This window comes from Colossoma macropomum, unplaced genomic scaffold, assembly GCF_904425465.1.
Source record: "Colossoma macropomum unplaced genomic scaffold, Colossoma_macropomum, whole genome shotgun sequence".
NCBI classification, from domain to species: Eukaryota; Metazoa; Chordata; class Actinopteri; order Characiformes; family Serrasalmidae; genus Colossoma; species Colossoma macropomum.
Genome location: NW_023494799.1, coordinates 19,080,330 through 19,104,646, shown reverse-complemented (window position 1 = coordinate 19,104,646; position 24,317 = coordinate 19,080,330). Strand labels below are relative to the sequence as shown.

Sequence of the window (24,317 nt, the reverse complement as noted above, 5' to 3'; positions counted from 1 at the left end):
TCTAATAGATCGTGATCCAGGACAGCACATTGTAGCACCACGGCAATTTTCGTGTCGGATAACCTTTGGTTGCGTAACACTTTTTTGATTGTAACCTAGTTCCACCAAACTCCGAAGATCGTCTACGCCTGCCATAGTGTACATGCCTATGAAGTTTTGTAACAATTGGTCAATGCGTTTGATAATAATAACAATAATAACAATAATAACAATAATGATCAATTATTATTTATTAATATTATTATTAATAATAATAATAATAAATATCATTATTATTATTATTAATATTATTAATATTATTATTATGGAGTAATAGTAGTAGTATAAATGCATAAAATGTTTAATATATCTTTGTAGTGTTTAATTAAACAAAGTACACTTACATTTACAGTACAATTATATGGGGACACTTATTGTGCCAACATTGGTATTCCTGTTAAAGGAGTTTGAGATCCTTGCCTTAGAAGCAAAGATGTAGGCCTACAGACTTAACAAGTGTGCAGTATGTAGTCTACATTGAAATCTAACGCTATTTTACACTATAGACAAATATGGGAAAAATCATAATGTAAACAATAGAAATCAAAATTGGAGATGCATAAAGAAACATCTTGAAATTGTGAAGGGCCAAGAAATTCCCACCCTTAGACAAAGGCGCCATAAATATTGATCAAAAGGCAACTCAGCGCCCCTACACTTAAGGATAGGGTTAGGAGCAGCTTCAGTTAAAATTCACGACACCTTTCTCCCATGCACACTGAAAAGGCTTTCAGTGTGCTGGTGTCACATCTACACAAACATTTGTGATACTGGCCATCATGGGAAAAAGCCTCGTTTGCCTGCAACCCATGCTCATTCAGCCTCCCTGTGGCTAGGGAACAAGATGAGACTGCAAGACTTTAATTTCTCAAGCCTACCTTACAGGTCCTGTTTCTCCCTCTGATGAGCCAACCATCTTGAATTTCTCCAAATCCCACAGCTTTACTGTCCTGCCAAACAGAGAAGTAAAAACATTTCTTGGAGAAATACCCTGCTACTTTGAAATCAGAGTGACTTCACACAGAAGTAAAGCACAGGGGCAACCAAATCTAAAATCAAAGTAGTGATAATTTACTGGGCACAACTGAATATACAGTAATGCCACAAGGTGAAAGTCACACTGGACTTTCATCTTGCTATTGTCTTCACTATGGTGGAGCAAAAATCAGGTTATTATAGATGCTACTGGTGCGATGTGATTTTAGAGAGAATGCATAAATCAGTGAAACAGCATCAGGAGAAGCTGAAATAGATGATGGCTAGAGTGTGACAGGTCAGCAATGATCTTCTCTGCATGTTTCCTAGTTCTGGGTGTGCATCAAGATCAAGTAGGATGGAAAGGTTAATATCGATGGTCTTTTTTGCAGGTCGAATTTTGTGCTGTAGTTTTTAATGGTAAAGTTGTACCAGATTGTGAAAGAGACTGTAATAACAGATTGTATTCAGCTGGATCAGGAAGCACACTGCTGGCCTTTCTTGGCAATGGAGTTCATGGTGGTGTCCCACTTTGGTCTTTGCAGAGTGCAGTTCCCAGGAACTCCACAGGCATCACCTTGTTGAAGCTGGTGAGGGCTGACAGGGGTAGGGTGCTCCTCCCGAGGTCCAGCTGGTTAACCACCCATCTGTAAGCAGGCTCATCAGTCTTGGATGAGACCAGTGACTGTAGTGCCATCTGTAAACTTCAGGACCTTTGACAGAGATTGCCATAGAGATGCAGTCATTACTGTAGCGTGAAAAAAGCAGTGGGCAGAGCACTCATCCATGGGGGCACTAGTTCAGTTTGAGAGCATGAGAATTTTCTTGGTCCCTGCCTGTGAGGAAGTAGATGATCCACTGGCAGGTGGCACACTGTGCAGGCTCGAACTAGGGCTGAACACTTCTTTTCTTCTGTTCAGTTTGAGCTGGGTGGGACTAAATCTGGCACGGTGATGTCAGATCTGCCAATCAAAGTACTAATCAGAGTTAGCAATATGTATACACCAACTACTAGCCACAAGTTACAGATATAATGTTAGTGCTGCTGAGCATTCAAATATAGGACTCTATAAAATAAACATAGTCCCTCTTTTAACACACGCCTTTCAGGCAAGCAAAATTTTAGACATCATTATCTGGGGCTCAGCACAGATAAAAACAACAAGCCAGAAACTGTTACACTGGGTATACACTTCTCTATCTCTGTACTTCTAAACACTGCACCACCTCAAGGCTGTGCGCTGAGTCCCTTGTTATACTGGCTTCATATTCACTGTTATATAGAGGAGTCAGGACAATAACTTTACTCTTAAGTGTAAGAAAAACCAAGGAACTGTAAGAGAACCAAGGAAAGCAGACAGAAAGAGAGCAACTCCACATAATTATCAATAGTGAACTGATTGAGACCGTTAACAGTTTCAAGCTTCTTGGAATTCACAACAGTGATAACTTATCATGGTCCATTAACACTACTTGGCCAAAAAAGGACAGCAGAGGCTACACTTCCTGAGGAAACTGACAAAGGTATACCTCCTCCAACAGCGCCTTATGGATTTCTACAGATGCACCATTGAGTCCATACTCACCCACTATTTAACAGTGTTGGATCATCCTAGCTTCCAACTCCAGATATTCACATCACTTGCAACACTAAGAGACCCAAAACAACCAGGTAACAGCATTTTTACTCTTCTGCCCTATGGAAAACACTGTCAACCTCTGTATGCACATCCTACAAGACTGAGGAACAGCTTTTCTCCTAGAGCTGACATGCTCCTTAACACTGTTTTGCAGCATTCACCTCCCACAAGACTTATTTCTCATACCACATCTGACTCAAAGTAACTGACTTACTGTTTCCCATGTGCCAGTAAGAACAGTCCTCCAATTTCAGATAAGACTTTCTATTTAGTATAATATAATGTGCTGTCTTGCACAGTTTGTTATCTCTACAATTCAACAGGACTGTGCATTATTGTTTAGCATGGTGATTACTGAAAATATCACTAATGGAAACTATTGCATGGGACCTCCTGAGTGGCGCAACCATCTAAGCCAGGGGTCGGCAATTAATTTTCCCAAGGGGCCACATGAGAAATTGGAACAGTTCTAGAGGGCCAGACTAATACACTTAACTCAGTTCTGCCCAATGCATATATACACTATACACACACACACACACACACACACACATATACATTATATATATATTATATATATATATATATATCTATAACTACATATATACATACATATATATACATATATATATATATATATATATATATATATATAAAAACTAGCATAACAACCTGACATATAAAATTGTAAGTTTTTCAAAGACCAGCATCACTTTAACTTAGTAAAGAACAGTAAATGAAACATTACAATGATGCAATGAAAATGTGGAGCATTATAATGCTGGAGATGTTATAGCACTACTTAACAAACATTTCTAAAAACAGTTTTGAAAATGTGCATCTTTTGCAGCGTTGAAAAAAAACTAGCATCACAACTTTACACAAAAAATCTAGTTTTTCAAAGACCAGCATCACATTAACTTTATACAAAAAAGCAATAAATGCACCCAGCTTTGTTTGTTTGTTCTACCTCAGTTCTTTTTTGTGGTCAATGAGAGAAATCTAGCCTGTTTTGGGCTTGAACAAGTGCACTGAAGTCAGGTTGAATATCTGAGGTGGATATGCGAAAGACAGCACACAAGTGATCTTCATTGAGAGAGGATCTGTATCTGGATTTGTTGAACTTCATCACTGAGAATGTTCGTTCACATAAGTAGGTAGATCCAAAGAGAACCAACATCCTCTGAGCATGCCTCCTTATGTGTGGAAAGTTTTCCTCTTTGAGAGAGGAATAAAACTCCAGCAATGATACTGACTTAAAATGCTCTGCCAGTAGATTGTCAGATTGCAGATCAATGAGTTCAAGCTGGACATCACTGGGTCCATTATCCACGCTGCATGTAAAGGGAGAAGAAATCATGTGCATTTCACTCTCAACTGTTTTGAAAATTCAAATCTTCTTGAAAACTCACCATGCAGTGCCCCTAACATGGATGAATACCTGTGGAGGTGATCAGCTGATAGTGTGACTTCTTTCAGTGTTGGCATGTGAGTGAGATTGTTGCCCTTCCAATTGGCTTGAAAGAAACTTCAATTTTCTCGTAAAAGCCGTCACCAAGCTGTACATTTCATGTGCAAAGAGGCCCTTGCCTTGCAGCTTGGTATTTAGTTCATTCATTAGTGTAGTCACATCAACAGCAAAAGCCAGATCTGCCATCCAGTGCGTATCTGAGAGCTCTTCGCCTTTCTTCTCACAAAACTCCTGAATCTGTGCTCTCAAGTCCCATACTCTTTTAAGCACCTTGCCAAGGCTGAGCCATCTCACAGCTGTCTGGTAGCCTATGTCACTATGTTCACTTTCATGCTCCTCCAACAGTGCAACAAACTGTCTATGATTCAGTGCTCTCGCCCTGATGAAATTAACTATCTTAGTTACAACATCGACAACATGGCTGATTTTTAGCACTTGCAAAACACCTCCTGATGAATAATGCAATGCAAAAACATCAATTTCTATTCTGGGTTAATTTCAGTCGCTTTATCTTGCATCCGCTTCAAAAGTCCAAAGATTCAAAGATTTGGACAGCCATCGGTTGTAACACTTACCAGTTTGTCCCATTTTAGTCTCTGTTTGTCCATGGATGCATTTACCTCTGTGAACAAATCACTCCCCGTCGTAGTCCCTTTTATTGACTGCATAGCTGCCAGCTCCTCCGTCATCTCAAAGTTTTTTCTTATCCCACGTACAAAGATAAGTTACTGGGCTGTATCGCAGACATCACAGCTCTCGTCCAGAGCCAAGGAAAAAAAGTTAAAATTATCTGCTTTGTTTTGCAGCTGAAGCTCCAAATTCCCCGCAATGTCCTCAACCCGTCTCATTACGGTTCGCCTGGAGAGGGACACATTTGCAAACACTTCAAATCAACGCTGCAGAGTCCACCAAACATTCTTTGACAAACTCCCCATCAGAGAATGGCTTAGTGTTTCTTGCAATTTTGTGGGATATTACAAAGCTGGTCCTGACTGCTGCATCCCTGGATGAGTGAAGCTTTATAAAAAATCCTTGCTGCCTTTTCAGTTTCGGTAGTAAATCTTCAGATGCCTGTGCCCGCTCTGCATCAGTCAAGTTCTTTTATTTCTCTGCGTGTTTACTCTCGTAATGGCGATTCAAATTGTAAGCCTTAAACATCCTTAAACAAAAATCTGTTCTCCACAAACTAAGCACACAGCTTTACCTTTGACTTAGGTAAATAGATATTTAGAAGTCCATGTCTTGTTAAAAACTCTGCATTCTGCATCAATCTTTCTTTTTTTAACATTAGTTGACATATTTAAGAGCTAAGAGCTAACTTCTTGAAAGCTGTCCAACACATTCACTGACACATTTGAGTGAAGGTGCATAAGCGCACTGACCGGACAGACGCAAATTTAAAAACAAAAACAAAACAGTTGCCTTCAAAATAAAAGCAGTCTAGCTGTATTTCGTGCACCTATCACAGTGTAATAGGTGTCGTAATTACACATTTGCTTTTGACTTCTAATTTACCAACAATCTCACGCAGGCCGGTCAGAGATAGTCAGAGGGCCGGATGTGGCCCGCGGGCCTTACAATGCCCAGGTCTGATCTAAGCGGTGGCCCTATCACCCGGAGATAACAATTAGCCTCACACAGGCATGTTAGCTGACATAACAGAACCGTTAGTTCGTGCTCTTCTCTAAGCGCTTTGGGCTGTCCAATTATGTTGCATTAGTGGCGGTTCAAAAAGATGTGGGGGCTGGCTTCACTCTGAAGCATGACCTAGCCTTAACCCTCCTAGCACATGTCCTAATATTGCAGAGTGAGACATGGCCCTGGATCAACAGGGCAGGTGCTTAAATCGAACTTGTTCAACCAATCCTATGACATCACCACATGCGACCAGGTCTTTCTTTTTTTCTATTTTTAAACTCACTGGAGTGAAACTTCAGCTAAACTGCATCTTCTGGTAAGATATTTCTTTAAGAAGTCTCCTGTTTTACATCATACATGCTTAGTAATATAGTACTGGTTTTACTTTACACAATTAAATATTTACTGTAGGTAGCCTTAGCTTGGTTAGTTAATATCTGATAGCTATTGCACTGCTACGTAGTTAAGCTATCTGGCTCGCCTAATGGTAGGCCTGAGTACTCATTTAATGCCCTTTGTCACTGTTAAACTTTAGCTTGGAACAGTCTCTTGCAACATTTCTTCATTTTTTTTTTTTTAACTTAAAGATACAAAGTTATGGAACTGGATCTTTTAGCTTTTTTGCAGTTACCTAGAGAGCTAGCATAGTTAGACCTTTGCAGTTCAAGGAAAATCATGCCTTACATTTTCTTGGGGACGTCCTATAGAATAGCTGTGTTAAAATAAATTCACTGCTTCTACATTAACAGTAGCAGCAAAGTTTTGGAACAGATCTTTCAGGTTTCTCACTACATTTAGCTGATTTAGCTCATTGTGCGGCCCCAGAATCATCCTTCAATCTTAACCTGGGGGCATGATACAGTTGTGTTGACTCAGGGATTTGGGAGTGTCTGAGGGTATGGCTGTGGATTAGAGCTTAGAGATCTGCCCCGGGTGAGTACATGCATTTTGGTGGCTGTTGGGCAAAGGAAATAACAGGGCTTGGGAGAAGGCGAAAATGAATGGGGCTATGGGAGGAACGAGGGATGAAAAAAACGACACAGAGGAGCAAAGTCAGGCAAAGAAGTAATAGCGTTTGAGTGGTGGCGAAAATGAATGGGAGTCTAAGGGAGAAACGAGGGATGGGAAAAAAAATAAACAGATAAATGTGGGTCATAACAACATGTGCTTGGGGGCCTGCCCTGAGGCGTATGTGAAACGATGTCTTTCGGTCAAGTAGAAGTATAGTAGATTGTCATGCAATTTTTCACCCCATGCATTCCTATAGGAAAAAATTCTCCAAAATTACACAAAATCCACGTTTCCAATCAAAAAGCTGTATACAAGCAGGCATCACACAATCAGACCGGACAATCTGGAGTTGGAACAGAGTTGATATCTCGAAAACTGTGGAACTAGTTACGCAGCAAAAAATCCAGCAGAAAAATAACTAGAAACCTGCAATTCCTGAAGGAAAACGCAGAATGGTTGTGCAGCGGTTGCTATGATATCCCAGGTGGTTTCTAAGATGTTGCTAGGCAGTTGCTATGCCGATGCTAAATTACTCCTAGGCAGTTGCCATGGTGTATGTGGTGTGTGTTTACTTCTGTGTAGAGATTTGCCAAATGTTAGCTACGTGTTGTTAAAAATGAATGGGAGTCTACGTGAAGAATAAGGGATGAATAAACGACACATAGAGAGTACGGGTCAGTATGGATGAGGATTAGAGCTTGGGGATCTGCCCTGAGTGAGGACATGTTGTTTGGTGGCTGTCAAAAAAAAGAAAGATTAGGCCTTTGGGGCGAAAATGAATAGGAGTCTATGAGAGGAACAAAGGATGAAAAAACGACAAAGAAGAGTGCAGGTGAGTATGAATTTGGATTAGAGCTTGGGGATCTGCCCCGAGTTAGTACATGCATTTTGGTGCCTGTTTGGCAAAGGAAAACACAGGGCTGGGGTTTGGCCGAAAATGAATGGGACACTATGGGAGGAACGAGGGATGAAAAAACGAGACATAGAGGAGCGTGGGTCAGTATGGCTGTGGATTAGAGCTTAAGGAGCTGCCACGAGTGAGTACATGTACTTTGGTGGCTGTCCGGCAAAGAAGTAATACAGTTTGTGTGGTGGCGAAAATGAATGGGATGAAACAAGGGATGGAAAAAAATAAATAAACAGATGAGTGCGGGTTTCTCCCCATTCATTCCTATGGGGAAAGAATTTCGAATTCCATTTTTACATGGAATCCATGCATCCAATCAAAAGGTTGTGTACAATCACGCATCACAAAATCAGACCAGATAATCTGGAGTTGGAACGGTGTTGCGATCTGAAAAACTGTGGGACAGGTTACACAACAAAAATCTGGCAGAAAAATAACAATAAAAGAGAAGAAGAAGAACTAGAAATGTGTATGAAGAAAACAGAATGGTTGCGCAGCGGTTACTATGATATCCCAGGTGGTCGCTAAAGTGTTGCTAGGCAGTTGCCATGGTATTCCATGCCATTGCTAAATTACTGCTAGGCAATTGCCATGGTGTATAGGGTGTGTATTTAGTTTTTGTAGGGAGTTACCAAATGTTAGCTACGTGTTGCTGAAAATGAATAGGGAGTCTATGTGAGGAACAAAGGATGAAAAACACCACAGAGGAGTGCGGGTCAGTATGACTGCAGATTAGAGCTTGGGGACCTGCCCTGACTGAAGACATGCATTTTGTTGGCTGTCAGTCAAGCGAAAGTATATGTCTTGTTTGAGGGTGAAAACGAGTAGGAGTCTATGAGAGGAATAAGGGATGAAAATGACAAAGAGGAGTGTGAGTCAGTGTGACTGGATTAGAGCCTGTTGACCTACCCTGGGTTAGTAAATGCATTTTGGTGTCTGTTGGGCAAAGTAAACAAAAAGGCTTGGGTGAGGGTGAAAATGAAAATGAATGGGAGTCTATGGGAGGAATAAGGGATGAAAAAACGTAGAGGAGTATGGGTCAGCATGGCTGTGAATTAGAGCTTGAACCTGCCCTGAGGGAGTACATGAAAAATCTGAAAAAGACAGATTAATGCTTTGTTAGAGGAGAAAACGAATGCGACTCTACGGGAGAAACGATGGATGGAAAAAACAATAAAAGGATAAATACGGGTCAGAACAACAATTTTCGATTACCAGTACTATTTAGTCAAACATATCTAACGGCAAAGTTATTTATGTTTGAAGACTGGAGTATTCTGTCAACATCTGCATTTCTTTAATTTAAACTGAGCGAGAGATACATCCATTTTACTTAATGTACATGTATATGATTACCTGTTGCTGCACCCCATGGAGGTCAATTTAGACCACAATTGGCATGCTTTCTCAGAGTATGATTCTGTATGTCTGTACCAATTTTGGTCTCAATCAGAAGGTGTGTTTACAGATAATGGAGTCATAAAAACTCCGTCCAGAAGGATTCACTGACATGTTGCAGACACATTTTGTGAAAGTCAACTTTTTTTGATAATTATTTACTTTCAGACTCCAAGCTTTAGTTTATGACTACATTTGAGATGAGATGTAAATCGGACTATATAGATAGATAATATTCAAACAAAGTGCATTTGTAGAAAAATGGTCATCATTAGTAAGTGACTTGCATTTGCAAAGTTGTCATACTCACTCTATAGCATTATTGGATACTAAATGCATGTCTAAGACTTTTACTCATTTCAGTGTTTTAAAACATGAGCAACGCCCCCTAGGCCAATACCTGTCATACTTCAAAGGGTAGTAGAGTCCATACCTAGAAATTACCCATCATGTTTCGTGATGATTGGACCTGCTGAAATCTGATTGGCCGATGGCAGCCATGTTTTTTCAATTATGACAGTCTTCACCACGCCAATTTTCACGTCAATTGGACAACCTTTGGTTGCATAACATTTTTTTGCTTGTTATAGAGCCACCTAGCGACGCAGTTCCACCAAACTCTAAAGGAACATCTACCACCGATTTTCAAAATTTGAACTCCACCCACATTTTTGGGTGGGGCCTGGAAAATACACAGTGATAATTATTAAAGTTCAGCTTCTTAGGATTCCATTGATAATAGATTTATGCAGATCTGTGCTATTTTGCATAAAATGCAAATTACCCACTCACCCATTTCATGCTTGGACCCCTAATATGAAAATCTTTAATAAAAACACTACGTGCTAGGACCCTAATAAGAAAAATCCTCACAATTACAATAGGGTTCCAGCACCACATGCTTGGACCCCTAATAAAAAATGCACTGGATTGGTTCTAATGCTGGCCTCAAAAAAAATGGATCAGGTATCGGTCAGGCATGGTCTCTCCAGTATCAGCATTGTTTCTTATTCCTAGCCACTCTAAAATGGAAGAGTACTATCCAAAACACGATACACAACAAATTCTCACTTTTTCAGATTTGAAGTGTAAGGGTTGGCTCCCGGGCTAGGCCACCGCCGGCCACCAGGGGGAGTCAACGACCCCAATGAGCCACACCTGCTCAGGGGGCTTTATAAGGGCTGGGAAGAAGACACACCTTGCCGAGTCTTTGTTCCAGAATTGTGGCGAACAGACCAGCCGGTAAACTCGGTAAAGAAGCTCTAAGAGGATTTTCCTCGAGCTTCTTTTCTCTTGTCGCGTCTCGAGCCTATCCCCCTTTTCTCGAGTCGTGTCTTTCTTCCTTTAAAAAAAAGAGAGATAAGTAACTAAAACTAGAGAAGGGACAAGTTTGCCCCTTCCTCTTTCCATTCTCCTTTTGGTTGTTCCTTTCTGTTGGGAAAGTGTGTTTTTCTTTAGTTATCATTTTCCTCAGTGTTTGAGAGAGCCAGTCTTTCCCCTGGCGTCCTTTGTTTATCTCCCGCCTAAACCTTAGCAGGTGGGCTTTTATACGTCTTTTGTTTTCCACCCGTTTTCGGCGTTCCCTCCGCCTCTATAGAGCAGTGGTAGGGCGCCGGTTTATTAACGTGGCGACGTGGGTTCGAGCCCCGGCGTCCGCGGTTTTGTATATCATTCCAATAATACCTTCCAATTGCATAGAAGCTCAGCGTTTGGGTCCTGCTTTCCAAAACCTTGTGGTGGCTCACCCGGTTGGCCTTTGAAATACCGACCAGACGGCCTGGGTTCTAATCCCACCTCTGGCAAGCCCCCACATTACAGAAAGACTCAGCCAAAACTATGGACCCAGCTGAGCTTCCTGACTTGGATCAGGTTAAAATTGCCCTGGTTAACCAAGGGGCTGCGATTGGAAGGCATGAGCAGGCCTTGCAGCAAATACTGACTCAGCTGCAGAGCCTCACTGCAACTCTACAGCAGGCTGCCCCTCCAGTGATGGTTCCTGAGGCTCCTCCTGCCCCTGCTCCCCAGGTTGCTGAGGAAGCTACTGCACGATCTGAGCCCCACCTACCACCACCCGAGCGTTACTCTGGGGATCCTGGAGGATGTCGGGGTTTCCTCCTTCAGTGTTCCCTGGCTTTCGAGCAGCAACCTTCCAGATTCCCCTCAGAAAGGGCTAAAGTAGCCTACATAATCTCCCTCCTTTCGGGTAGGGCCCTCGCTTGGGCCACACCTGTGTGGGAGAATGAAACCGATGTATGCGCTTCCTCTGAGCACTTTATAGCAGCTCTGCGCCGTACATTCCACCACCCAGTTTCTGGAGGTGAGGTCAGCTCCCGCCTCCTACGCATACGTCAGGGAAGGCGACCATTAGCCGATTATTCCATAGAGTTCCGCACCCTGGCTGCAGAGAGTGGCTGGAACTCAGAAGCGCTCATGGCTGCTTTCCAGCAAGGCTTGAGTGAGGAGCTCAAGGATGAGTTGGCCCCACGTGATTCCCCCTCCACTCTCGATGACCTGATAGAGCTAGCACTAAGGCTAGACAACAGGCTTCGGGAACGTCATAGAGCTCGGGAATCAGGGGGAGCACCATCGGCTCGCAAACTCCTACCCTCCTCTGTGGCTAACTCCGCTCCAGCGGAGCACTCTGAGGAGGCTCAGCCCATGCAGTTAGGGCACACCCGCTTGTCCCGGCAGGAGCGGGAGGCTCGCATGCGTGAGGGCCGATGCCTCTATTGCGGCCAGGCAGGTCATCTGCGCCCTGCATGCCCGGAGTTAACGGGAAACGGCCAGGTCCGTCACAGGCAGGGGGGCCCCTGACGGACCTATCCATATGCCCCAGAGCCACTGGAGTGCTCCTCAATGTCACCATCTCATGGGGGAACGATAAAGAGGAACGCCTCCAGGCCTTTGTGGACTCAGGGGCCGCAGGGAATTTTATTGACGCTGGGCTAGCCAAGGCCCTTGGGCTGCCCCTGGTCTCACTGGACAAGCCCCGTCCTGTGTCTGCCATCGATGGCCGGCCCCTTGAGCCAGGGGAAGTCTCCCAGCAGACCAAACTACTCTGCCTGCGCATAGGACAGCACTGTGAGAAGGTGTCCTTTTATCTCATCAGTGCTCCCAGTGTGCAGTTGGTGCTGGGCTTTCCCTGGCTCCAGCGTCATAATCCCTGTCTGGACTGGTTGAACCGCTCCATCCGTTCCTGGGGTCCCCTCTGCCAGAACTCCTGCTTGCAGAACCCCAGGCCTAGTGGCACAGCTTTAGCCCTGTCTCCCAGTCCAGAAACTCCTGACCACTCTCGAGTCCCCCCTGAGTACTGGGACCTCCAGGAGGTCTTCAGTAAGAAAAAAGCCCAGTTCCTGCCTCTTCATCGGCCTTACGATATTGCCATTAATTTACTGCCCGGCACTAGTCCCCCTCGGGGCCGGCTATTTTTTCTGTCCGCCCCCGAACGTAAGGCCATGGAGGAATACATCCAAGAGTCCTTAGCCACGGGCGTCATCAGGCCATCCACCTCCCCGGCTGGGGCAGGATTCTTCTTTGTGGGGAAGAAGGATGGGGGCCTGCGCCCCTGCATCGACTATAGAGGGCTCAACAAGATCACGGTGAAGGACCGTTACCCTCTGCCTCTGATGTCCTCTGCCTTTGAGGCATTGCAGCAGGCATCCTTCTTTACTAAGTTGGACCTGCGCAGTGCCTACAACCTTATTAGGGTCAGGGAGGGGGACGAATGGAAGACAGCCTTCATTACTCCATCGGGCCACTATGAATATTTGGTCATGCCCTTTGGACTGATGAATGCCCCGGCTGTCTTCCAGCGTTACATCAATGAGGTTCTGAGGGAGGGGCTTGATCGCTATGTGTTTGTTTATTTAGATGACATCTTGATTTACAGCAAGAGTCTAGATGAACACATAGTCCATGTCCGGCGGGTCCTCCAGCTTCTCCTAGATAATCACCTGTTTGTGAAGCTGGAGAAGTCGTTGTTCCATGTTCAGACGGTTGCCTTCCTCGGGTTTGTAGTGTCTCAGAACCGCCTGAGCATGGACCCTGCCAAGATCCAGGCCGTGGCCCAATGGCCCCGACCTACATCACTCCGCCTGATCCAGCGCTTCCTGGGCTTCGCTAACTTCTTCCGGAGGTTCGTAAAGAACTTCAGCTCTGTAGCTGCACCCCTGACCGCCCTCACAAGGAAGACATCTGGGCGGTTTCAGTGGATTCCAGAAGCCCAGGAAGCCTTTGAGGAGATCAAGCGGCGTTTAACCTCGGCCCCAGTGCTGCGGCTCCCCGATCCAGAGCTCCCCTTTGTGGTAGAGGTGGATGCCTCTGAGATAGGCGTGGGTGCTGTGTTGTCCCAGCGGTCTGGTGCTAACCAGAAGCTGCACCCCTGCGCCTATTTTTCTCACCGCCTCTCCCCGTCGGAACAAAACTATGACGTGGGGGACCGTGAGTTGCTAGCCGTGAAACTGGCCCTGGAGGAGTGGAGGCACTGGCTGGAGGGAGCCAAGCATCCCTTCCTGGTTTGGACTGACCATAAGAATCTGGCTTATATCCAGCAAGCCAAGCGCCTTAACCCCCGCCAAGCCAGGTGGGCATTGTTCTTTGCCAGGTTTGACTTTGTATTGTCATACAGGCCTGGGTCGAAGAACACCAAACCTGATGCTCTCTCCCGCCAGTGGGAGCCCTCTCCTCGAGAGCAGTCACCCATGACCATAGTCTCGGCTAGCCGCATAGTTGCCCCCATTCAATGGGGGGTGGAAGCCGTGGTGCAGCAGGCTCTAAGAAATGAGCCGGATCCGGGAGGGGGTCCTCACAATAGATTGTATGTCCCTGCAGCGGTCAGAGACGAGGTGCTGCATTGGGGGCACTCCTCCCCATTTACAGCACACCCAGGAGTGACTCGCACATTGGAGTTCCTGCGTCGGTGGTTCTGGTGGCCACGCATGGACCAGGATGTGCGAGCCTACATAGCAGCCTGCAGGGTGTGCGCCTGCAACAAAGAGCCCAGAACCAAACCGCCGGGTCTCCTCCATCCATTACCCATCCCCTCTCGCCCATGGTCCCACATCTCCCTGGATTTCATCACAGGGCTGCCGCCATCCCGGGGCAACACTGTGATTTTGGTCATTGTGGACCGTTTTTCTAAGGCGAGCAAATTCATTGCTTTGCCTAAGCTCCCATCAGCCAGGGAGACGGCTACGCTCTTTCTTGAGCATGTGGTTCGGGCACATGGGTTTCCCAGGGATGTGGTATCTGACAGAGGACCTCAGTTCACCAGCCGGTTCTGGGGAGCATTTTGCAAGCTGCTAGGGGCCAGAGCCAGCCTTTCTTCTGGGTTTCACCCCCAATCCAATGGCCAGACGGAGAGGGTGAACCAAGACTTGGAACGTACTCTCCGTTGCCTAGCTTCCACTAACCCTTCCTCCTGGTCAGAACACCTAATGTGGGCGGAATATGCCCATAACACGTTGTGGCACTCGTCCCTGGGTATGTCCCCATTTGAGTGCCTCTATGGGTATGCTCCGCCCATGTTCGCCGAACAAGAGAGGGAGGTTGGGGTTCCAGCAGCTGGGCGACTCGTAGGCCGCTGTCGTCGAGCTTGGCAGCGGGCACGAAGAGCTCTTCAGGCTGCTGCTATGGCTCACAAACGGGCCGCGGATCGACGGCGGCGACCTGCACCGTCTTTCCATCCAGGGCAAAGAGTGTGGCTCTCAGCCAAGGACTTGCCTCTCCGAGTGGAGTCCCGGAAGTTAGCACCCCGGTACATCGGCCCATTTAAGGTGGTCCGTAAGGTGAATCCAGTCTCCTACCGACTGGCACTTCCCCCAACACTCCGCATCAACCCCACATTCCACGTTTCCCGCCTCAGACCGGTCTTATGCAGCCTTGACCAGCCCCCACCGCCGGCTCCCCGGATAATCGATGGGTCGCCCGCCTACACTGTGCGACGCCTTCTCGATGTCCGGCAGGTGCGCGGCTGCACCCAGTATTTGGTGGACTGGGAGGGCTATGGCCCCGAGGAACGCTCGTGGGTCCCGGCTCGCTGTATTTTGGACCGTGAGCTTATCCGGGCCTTCAGGCGGGATCGTGCAGTGGGGTTGGGAACGTCGGGTGCCGTTCCTCGGGAGGGGGGTCCTGTAAGGGTTGGCTCCCGGGCTAGGCCACCGCCGGCCACCAGGGGGAGTCAACGACCCCAATGAGCCACACCTGCTCAGGGGGCTTTATAAGGGCTGGGAAGAAGACACACCTTGCCGAGTCTTTGTTCCAGAATTGTGGCAAACAGACCAGCCGGTAAACTCGGTAAAGAAGCTCTAAGAGGATTTTCCTCGAGCTTCTTTTCTCTTGTCGCGTCTCGAGCCTATCCCCCTTTTCTCGAGTCGTGTCTTTCTTCCTTTAAAAAAAAGAGAGATAAGTAACTAAAACTAGAGAAGGGACAAGTTTGCCCCTTCCTCTTTCCATTCTCCTTTTGGTTGTTCCTTTCTGTTGGGAAAGTGTGTTTTTCTTTAGTTATCATTTTCCTCAGTGTTTGAGAGAGCCAGTCTTTCCCCTGGCGTCCTTTGTTTATCTCCCGCCTAAACCTTAGCAGGTGGGCTTTTATACGTCTTTTGTTTTCCACCCGTTTTCGGCGTTCCCTCCGCCTCTATAGAGCAGTGGTAGGTTTTGTATATCATTCCAATAATACCTTCCAATTGCATAGAAGCTCAGCGTTTGGGTCCTGCTTTCCAAAACCTTGTGGTGGCTCACCCGGTTGGCCTTTGAAATACCGACCAGACGGCCTGGGTTCTAATCCCACCTCTGGCAAGCCCCCACATTACATGAAGTGAGCTGTGTTTTTATTAATGAAACTGAATGCTCTACAAACTGGTAATGATTATAAAATGTTCAAATTGCAGGCAAAGTAATTTGTTTAAAGAGGTAAAACGAGTATTTCTTTACAAACGTGAAATAACTATTGCAGACTTATGTTTATCAGTTTAGTGTAGGCTAAAAAAAAAATATTTTTTTTTGGTGATTTTCAGGTAAGGTGATAGTTAAGAGGTCTGCAGTTATCAGTTAGACTTTGTAGCTCTAAAATAAATTAGACGAATATGACTGAACAAGAAATCTTAGTTCAGTGTGTTTTACAAACAGTTAGTTATCAAAAATCCTTCTGATAATATGTTTTGGAGCAAATTCTTTAATTTTAACAGCATCTTCTATTAACTATACAGGTTTTAGTTGAAGAAGGGAAAATATCAGATTGGTACTCTGTAACGGGCAATATCCTGAGTTCAGTTACCGGAATCGATATCAGGAGAGGAAAAAGTCGGATTAGTGCATCACTAATATCAGAATGGACCTGACTCTCTGGGGTTCCACATGCTTCAACAAAAAAACAACACTCACTGTACAGCACTACTGCCATTTTCAGTCTGCTGCTAAGCCCACATAGCACAGAGCGGAGACTTGCCAGGTTTTCACAGCTCAGAGCAAGATTAAAATGCACCACGGTTACGAAATGCAGAAACCAGACCACGACAATCATGCAGCACAAAAAGCATTTCAGCAAGCCAAACAGACTGCCGTTCTACATATGACTTCCCTACTACATATATGACTTATGAAAAACAGAAGGGTATCAACTCTCTGTTCCAAAAACCATACTGCTAACATTTTCCTTCCTGGACCAACATTTTGGCCATCTCTACTTGGTGTCCCCTCAAGTTGAGACCATTCTTTAGCATGCATGTGCAGCTGCTGTTATTATTGGCCATCGCTGTCAACCTCCTGTAATTTATAAGGAGAAATAGGAGGTGTGAATAACCAGTGACCCTACTCTAGTGAGAATAGGTGAGCTGTGATTCTGCCTTGATAACTGTGCTCATTCCTGGATGTTTGTTGCTTGATGGAGGTTTTGAGCTCTGCCAGTTGTCAAGCAACATGCCTGAGGTGATTAAGCAACTTTGCTAATGCCAAATTACGTAGGACTTCCAAAAGGTTACATATGGAAGATGAAAAAACCATCTTTACCAACCCTAGCCCTGGCAAACCCAGTGCCTTGCACATTTTTCTGTTTCCCTGCTCAAAAACATCCAGTTCAACTCAAGAAGGGCTTGCTAATTAACTGCTTAATTGGATAAGATGAAGCGAAAAAATGTGCAGGGCAGGGGGTGCTCCAGGACCAGAGATGGGGACCACTGGTCTACAACATAAGCCTCAATCTGTGAGAAGCTCAGACCCATCCTTAAGGAATGTGACCCAACAGAGGTACATAACATACACCAGTTAGATTTGTGTCTTCTCTCTACAAGTCTTATACCATTCAGTCATGGGAATGACCCCTTCCAGGCTCAATGGTCAATGAGTGAATTTAGTATTTTCAATTTAAGTAGATGAAACAAACTATTTAACTATTTATAACTAACCACAGTGATAGGTCATTTTGGCATATGCTCATATGGTCATGTACTCATTGACACTTCATACCTGTCAGCACTCCCTGAGGCCAGAAGGTACTCATTAGGGTGAAACTGGACCACAGTGACTGCTGATGTGTGTTTTGTAAAGTCTGTGATCATCTTTCCAGCTGTTAGATCCCATAGCTAGAGTGGAGGGGGGGGAGGGGGTGGGGTTGGGGCGGTAAATATAGAGGAAACTCTGAACAAAAAAATCATGCAAACATCAAAAGCCACATATTTACATATAAAATACATCAAACATTTCTTGCCTTGATTGTGGCGTCATCACTTGCTGAAGCAAGCCACTTTCCATCTGGACTAAACGCTAGACAACGTACTGCTTGAGTATGACCCTAGAAAAATAAACACAAACGTTAAATTTTAATCTGTTTAATACTGAACAAAACACAAAATGGTGAAACAGTAAAGATAAACAAATTTAGAATTTGATGCCTGCAACATATAAAATGGAACAGGGCGAAATAAGAGTCAAAAGTTTATAGAATATTCAGCATTATGTTACAGCATTTTGAAACGTTGCACAATAGGCATGCTAACTAATAATAATAATAATAATAATAATAATAATAATAATAATAATAATAATAATAACAACAACAACAACAACAACAACAAGTTCAACATATATAACGTCTTTCTCAGACACAAGGTCGCTTTACAGAGGGGCAGGGGGAATAAATAAATAAATAAATAAATAAATAAATAAATAAAATCAGCCAGGAGAAGAGCCAAAGTGCTGAGAAAAAAAAAAGGTAGGTTTTAAGCTGAACTTTAAAGGAGGAAAGTGAGGGACCGTCATAGAGAGATTGTGGTAATGAGGTCCATAGTTTGGGGCCCATGACACTGAAAGATCTGCCTCCAACCGTGGCCAGTCTAAATTTTGGAACAAATAGACAACCTGGGTCAGAGGACCCAAGTGTTCGGGCAGGGCAGCAAGGGTGCAGGAGCTCGGCTAAGTAGGTTGGTGCTAGACCATGTAGAGATTTGTAAGTTAGCAGGAGAACTTTAAATGAACACGAATAGTAACAGACATTAGGGTACCATGATTGGGTATAAAGGGAGCATCCACCAAAGGCTCATTCTTTACAAGCAAAGATGGGTCGTGGCTCAACACTTTGTGCCAAAATTAAATTGTCGAATGGTTCAAAAAGAACAGCTCAACTCAAGATTGCAAAAAATTTAGGACTTTCATCATCTACCAGATGTAATATTGTGAAAAGATTGAGAGAATTGAGAGAAATCGCAGTTCATGTAGAGCAAAGCCAGAAACCACTGCTGAATGTGTGTGATCTTCCGTCATGCTACTGTGTTAAGCCCAGCAGCATGGCTTCATCTCCTATTGAAAATGTATGCTGCATCATTCGGAGAAGAATCAGAAAACAACCATCGCAAACTCTTGAGCAGCTCAAGTCTTGTATCAATCAAGAATGAGCAAAAATTCCACTTACAAAACTGCAACAATTAGTATCCTCAGTTCCGAAACGATTAAAAAGTATAATTAAAAAGAAAGGTGTTGTAACACAATGGTAAGACAATGGTTTTTGAGTGTGCTACAGGTATTGAACTCTAAATTTGCTTATATTTACAAAATACAGACTTCAGACTCTGAAGATGAGACTACAAGACTATAATTTCCCAAACTGTCATTACCACCAAGCAAGGTTTTCAGTCAGCAGCTGTGACAGAAGAAAACCTCAATAACCTGGAATTAGCCAGAAATTAACCAATACCAATCGCCAAATGTGTAGTCTCATCTTCAGAGTCTGACCAAATCAGACTGAGCCATAAAACTGCTGCAATTAAAAACAAAAAAGTGGTAATGAAAGTTTCGGAATTTAGTGTAAGGAGCTGGAGAACGAATTGCTGGCTGTGCAGCGAGTGAGCGGAGCTCGTTACTGTGACGTAGCAACAAGCTCCTTGTTAAGGAACTAAAATTTGGCGGAAGGAACTGCTAACATTAAAACATATTAAATAACACGTTCACGGCCCAATGTATTAATTTCTTACTTTATTTATTTAACTGTTGTATAAAAGCAATAGAACGACCTTGAGTGTTCTATTGCTTTTATACAACAGTTAACAGTTAATATATATGGCTCAAAAAATATATATGAGCATAGAATCAAGGAGGTGGTGATAATGTTATGCCTGATCGGTGTGTAAAATACACACATACATGCAATTATAATATATACACTATTTTGCCAAAAGTATTCGCTCGTCTGTCTTCACACGCATATGAACTTGAGTGATATCCCATTCTTAGTCTGTGATGTAAGGCTTCATGGAACCCATTCCATGAAGCTCTCTACGCACTGTTCTTGAGCTAATCTGAAGGCCACATGAAGTTCGGGGGTCTGTAGCAATTGACTCTGCAGAAAGTTGGCAACCTCTGCGCACTATGCACCTCAGCATCTGCTGACCCCGCTCTGTCATTTTACGTGGCCTACCACTTCGTGGCTGAGTTGCTGTCGTTCCCAATCACTTCCACTTTGTTATAACACCACTGACAATTGACTGTGGAATATTTAGTAGCGAGGAAATTTCAAGACTGCACTTGTTCCACAGGTGGCACAGTACCACACTGGAATTCACTGAGCTCCTGAGAGCGACCCATTCTTTCACAAATGTTTGTAGAAGCATTTTGCATGCCTAGGTGCTTGGTTTTATACACCTGTGGCCATGAAAGTGATTGGAACATCCGAATTCGTTGATTTGGATGGGTGAGTGAATACTTTTGGCAATATTTGTTTGTGAAAAAAATATTGTGTGTGTGTGTATATATATATATATAAGTGCCACGATAATTTAACTTAGACAACTAAAAACGAAAATGAAGTTAGTTGGCAACTATTTTAATAGTCGATTGGTTGGTGATAAGTTGGTGATATCACACGCTCACTAGGAATGTTTTGACTTACTGGAGAGTTAACAAAAGAGCGATGGCAGCCTCAAGAACAAAATCAAAAGTATGGGAACATTTCACGGGGTTGGAATGGAGAAGCAAGTAACATATTCACAACGACCCTGTTCACATTCCAAATAACATTTACACTTCTAAACACTGCATTGAATCTTAATATTTAGGCCAGAGGTGTGTTCCAATTCGGAGAACATAGGAGAATGTTTGCAAACGTTTGCCACTACTCGCAAACAAGAGGTAGTTCTCTGTGAACATACAAGGCAGCTGGACGAAGAGTTACCGTTAAAATAATATCTAATTTAACTGTTCACGGAGAACAAGTTTGCCACAAACATTTGCCACTTTCCCATCAGCTCCATCAGAGCACATTTTCTCTGCTGCAGGAATATCTGCTCTTAGAGGAGAGCAAGCCTCTGTTGACTTTACTTTGTTTCAATAAAGACCTGTAATTGTACAATTTAGTTGCAACAGAGTGCAGACAGACAGCAGAATGCAAAGACTGCACTGTTTAAATTTAAATTTTAGCCTGTATTGCTTTATTTATTTAATTAAATGAAAACTGATTTATTTGTTACATTTTATTGCTGCTACTTTGCACATCCTTGGTTTAAACCAGAAAAAAAAGCTATTGGAGTTTTATTTATTTTTTGTATTAGCAGGAAAGTTTATTAAAAGAGTGAATTTAGAATTTAGAAATTTTGAAGCTGATAGCTACATTAGAGTTATCTGGTAATTTAGCAATTCATATGAAAAATCGATTACTTCATTCATTAATCCATAGACTATTCAACTATCAAATTAGTAGTTTGACGTAGCCCTAATATATGTGTGTTTTCTATATTGTATATAACTAATATTATATATATATATATATATATATATATATACACGCACACACTTTAGTACATATATTAATGAATTAGACAGGTAAATTTTGCTAATCCAGAGCTCTGTGATCTTCATACCTCTAGAACAGCTTAGTGACTTACCTTATACCTGAACACACATCCTTTCCTTCTTACATCCCACAGCTACACAAAACACACACAATTTTTATGCAACTTAATCCAACATGCACACTTTTCCAGATACCTAGAGGAGAATATAATGTGGAAATGTTGAAAAAATAAGACAACGTGCATCACCTTAATGTTAGTATCCACAGAGCCAGAAGCAAGGTATTCCCCAAAAGGATGAAAGTCTAGACTGCAAATATTAGCCTTGTGCCCCGTTAATGTACGGAGTACTAAATACAAAACAATGCCATATTTGTTAACATGAACACAGTTTTTCCCCCATCATTCACATGCTCAACACATCTTACTTCTCTTGTTTTGCTTGTTCATTTCTGGACAGGATGCATATTTCTGCAGAATCCCAGGTTGCTATGTATATATTATCTGTTTTTCAATTTGTACTTTGTTAGTTGAGTGCACAGAAAATGAAAACAGCAAACAGCAATTTACACACTAAACTCACTTTTGGCAGCTTCAAGATCCCAAACTCGCAGAGAGCCTGATTCAGAACCAGCCACCACTTGTTCTTCAGAGCTACTAAACTGAACACACACCACAGGGCTAGTGTGACCCGTCAAACTCTACATAAGATAACAGAAGAAAATCAAACAATCATCAGTCAACAAGAGACACAAAACTTTAGAAAGAACAGCAAAACACTAGTTGAGGGGCCACTACCATGATGCAGTTAGGTTTGTTGACAGCCCAGATGTTTACTCTGCAGTCCTCTCCCCCAGTAGCCAGCAAACGGCTTGATGATTTACCCAATACCAGTGAAGACACCTTACTTGAGTGGGCCACCATATCCTCTACAGCACAAAAAATAAAAAAATAAAAAAGGCATTACTAACAAGGAAGGCCTTGGCGTGAAAACAGAACAATTCTGACAAACAAAATGTAACACAACAGCATCTGACCTCTACCACTTCCGATTATAATGCTGTTCAATTCTGGATAAAAGTTCAGTCAAAGTATGAAAGATACTCACGGAGCTTCCACGAAGTTTTGGTGACACTGGACAGCGCCATAGTGAAGACGACGTTAACTTTAAAGTATTCTACAAGATGCTACCAGTACGATATGGAACGCTTCGTTTATCATTGGACAGAATCAAACAGCTCGTCTACGCATATTTGTCGTAAAACGTGTGGGCTGAATCGTTATTGAAGAACGTAATCAGTCTAACTTATTCTTCTTTTACCTGATGACCATCTGAGACAAAAAAAACATGTGCACAACGTATTATTCAATGCTCACAATAAGCGTTTTTACACGTTTTAATGCGATTAAGTAAATATTGTACCTAGCTTTTTCCCCTTTGACCCAGCTAGTAATCTACCAAACCCAAAAAGACGTAAATACCAGGAAAATAGGTTTGGAAGGACCAGAGCGAGCAAACGTTAGCTAGTTAGCTTAATTGCTTTAGATAGCCACATTAGCATTATTGAAACAGCAGGCTTAGACCGTCACAACTGTGTCTATTCAGATTTCAAGTTTTTTTTTTTTTTTCACTCAGTACTTGGGGTTAGCTGAACAGCTTCTCAGAGTTTATTAGTTAACGTTAGTCCACAATATTAACCTGTCAGTTACCCGTTATAGCAAGCAGACTTTAGTTAGCCTTTGTATCTCATCGCCTCCCAAACAATAGTATTTTACACGAATGCTAATACACTTGCATGCTGCAGTCGTCCGGTGCCATGAGCACGGAGCTTACTCTCACGAAAATCCAAAAAGCACGCACGAGTACGTTACTACGAAACTGAGTTCTGTTTAAATAGTAATCCACCAAGTATGCCTGTTCTCAGTTTTGTATCAGCGTATACTCTATACACGTCTTGTAAGGAGACCGGGTTTCTGATCGATTGCTAACAGTATACACAGCACCTTGGCAACTTCACTTTGCGTCCGGGGTTAGCCTCTCAGATAGAAGCGATGTATTCCTGTGAACCCTTTATGGTAACGCACGGCCTCGTAAACAGCACCAAAATGTCGTAGTTAGTTAAGGGAAGCCGTCGTGGCCAATATGGCTGGAAATATCGCATTTAAATGTTTGGCACATGAGCGTTCCCAACGCGTTTTAAGTATACTCTGTTGAAACTCTATGTGTCAGTGTGCCCAGACACTTACTAAAATGACACTAAACCATATAACAATGTGTTTCAGGGCATATGCCATTGTGTTTGTGCCCATGTATTTTTTTCCATACCACATCACTCCCTGTTACACCCTCCCTTGAGATTTTACTTATGGTACTTTTCTTTTACTTGTGGTGATTTTTCTGTGGCAGATTAATACAGGAGTGTTTTATGTCAGACATGGATAATGTATGTGTGAAAAATGTATTTACTTGGGTGGTGAAAAACCATCAGCTAGCCCACTGTGTGCCCTTAATGGATTTGGGTGGGCAGTACATCACTGGGCTAGCCCACAGATAACCTGACACAGGGCCACTGTGGGCCTCTCCACACTGGGCCCACATAATTTTGCCCACGGTGTGCCCTTAATGGATTTGGATGGGCAGTACACCACTGGTCTCAGGCATGTTTTATGTCAGACAGTGGACCTGTGTCAGATAAACTGATACAGGCCCACTGTGGGTCACTCCACACTGGGCCCACATCAGCTAGCCCACTGTTGGTCCTTAATGGATTTGGGTGGGCAGTACGCCACTGGGCTAGCCTACAGATAACCTAACATATGCCCACTGTGGGTCAATCTACACTAGGCCCACATTAGCTAGCCTCCTGTGAGCCCTTAATGGATTTGGGTAGGCAGTACACTGTTGAGCTAGCCCACAGGTAACCTGTAACAGGCCCACTGTGATTCACTCCTCCTGTTCCCACATT

General features: G+C 43.5%; 1 protein-coding gene across 3 annotated transcripts in view; it reads right to left on the bottom strand.

Annotated features, from left to right (window-relative positions):
- Nucleotides 1–23,470, bottom strand: part of katnb1 (katanin p80 (WD repeat containing) subunit B 1) — a 51,041-nt gene extending 27,571 nt beyond the window's left edge. The window contains exons 1-9 of one of the 3 annotated variants that reach the window (XM_036586946.1): nt 23,356–23,381; nt 22,460–22,683; nt 22,150–22,280; nt 21,935–22,052; nt 21,601–21,701; nt 21,445–21,486; nt 17,781–17,864; nt 17,540–17,655; nt 918–989 (exon numbers count right to left, since the gene is read on the bottom strand). In XM_036586946.1, the coding sequence (XP_036442839.1) occupies nt 918–989; nt 17,540–17,655; nt 17,781–17,864; nt 21,445–21,486; nt 21,601–21,701; nt 21,935–22,052; nt 22,150–22,280; nt 22,460–22,499 (704 nt within the window). In that variant the 5' untranslated portion in view covers nt 22,500–22,683; nt 23,356–23,381. Of the gene's footprint in view, nt 1–917; nt 990–17,539; nt 17,656–17,780; nt 17,865–21,444; nt 21,487–21,600; nt 21,702–21,934; nt 22,053–22,149; nt 22,281–22,459 lie in introns of all 3 variants that reach the window. The other 2 variants (XM_036586947.1, XM_036586944.1) reach the window with 2 other exon arrangements.
- Nucleotides 23,471–24,317: the final 847 nt, after the last annotated feature.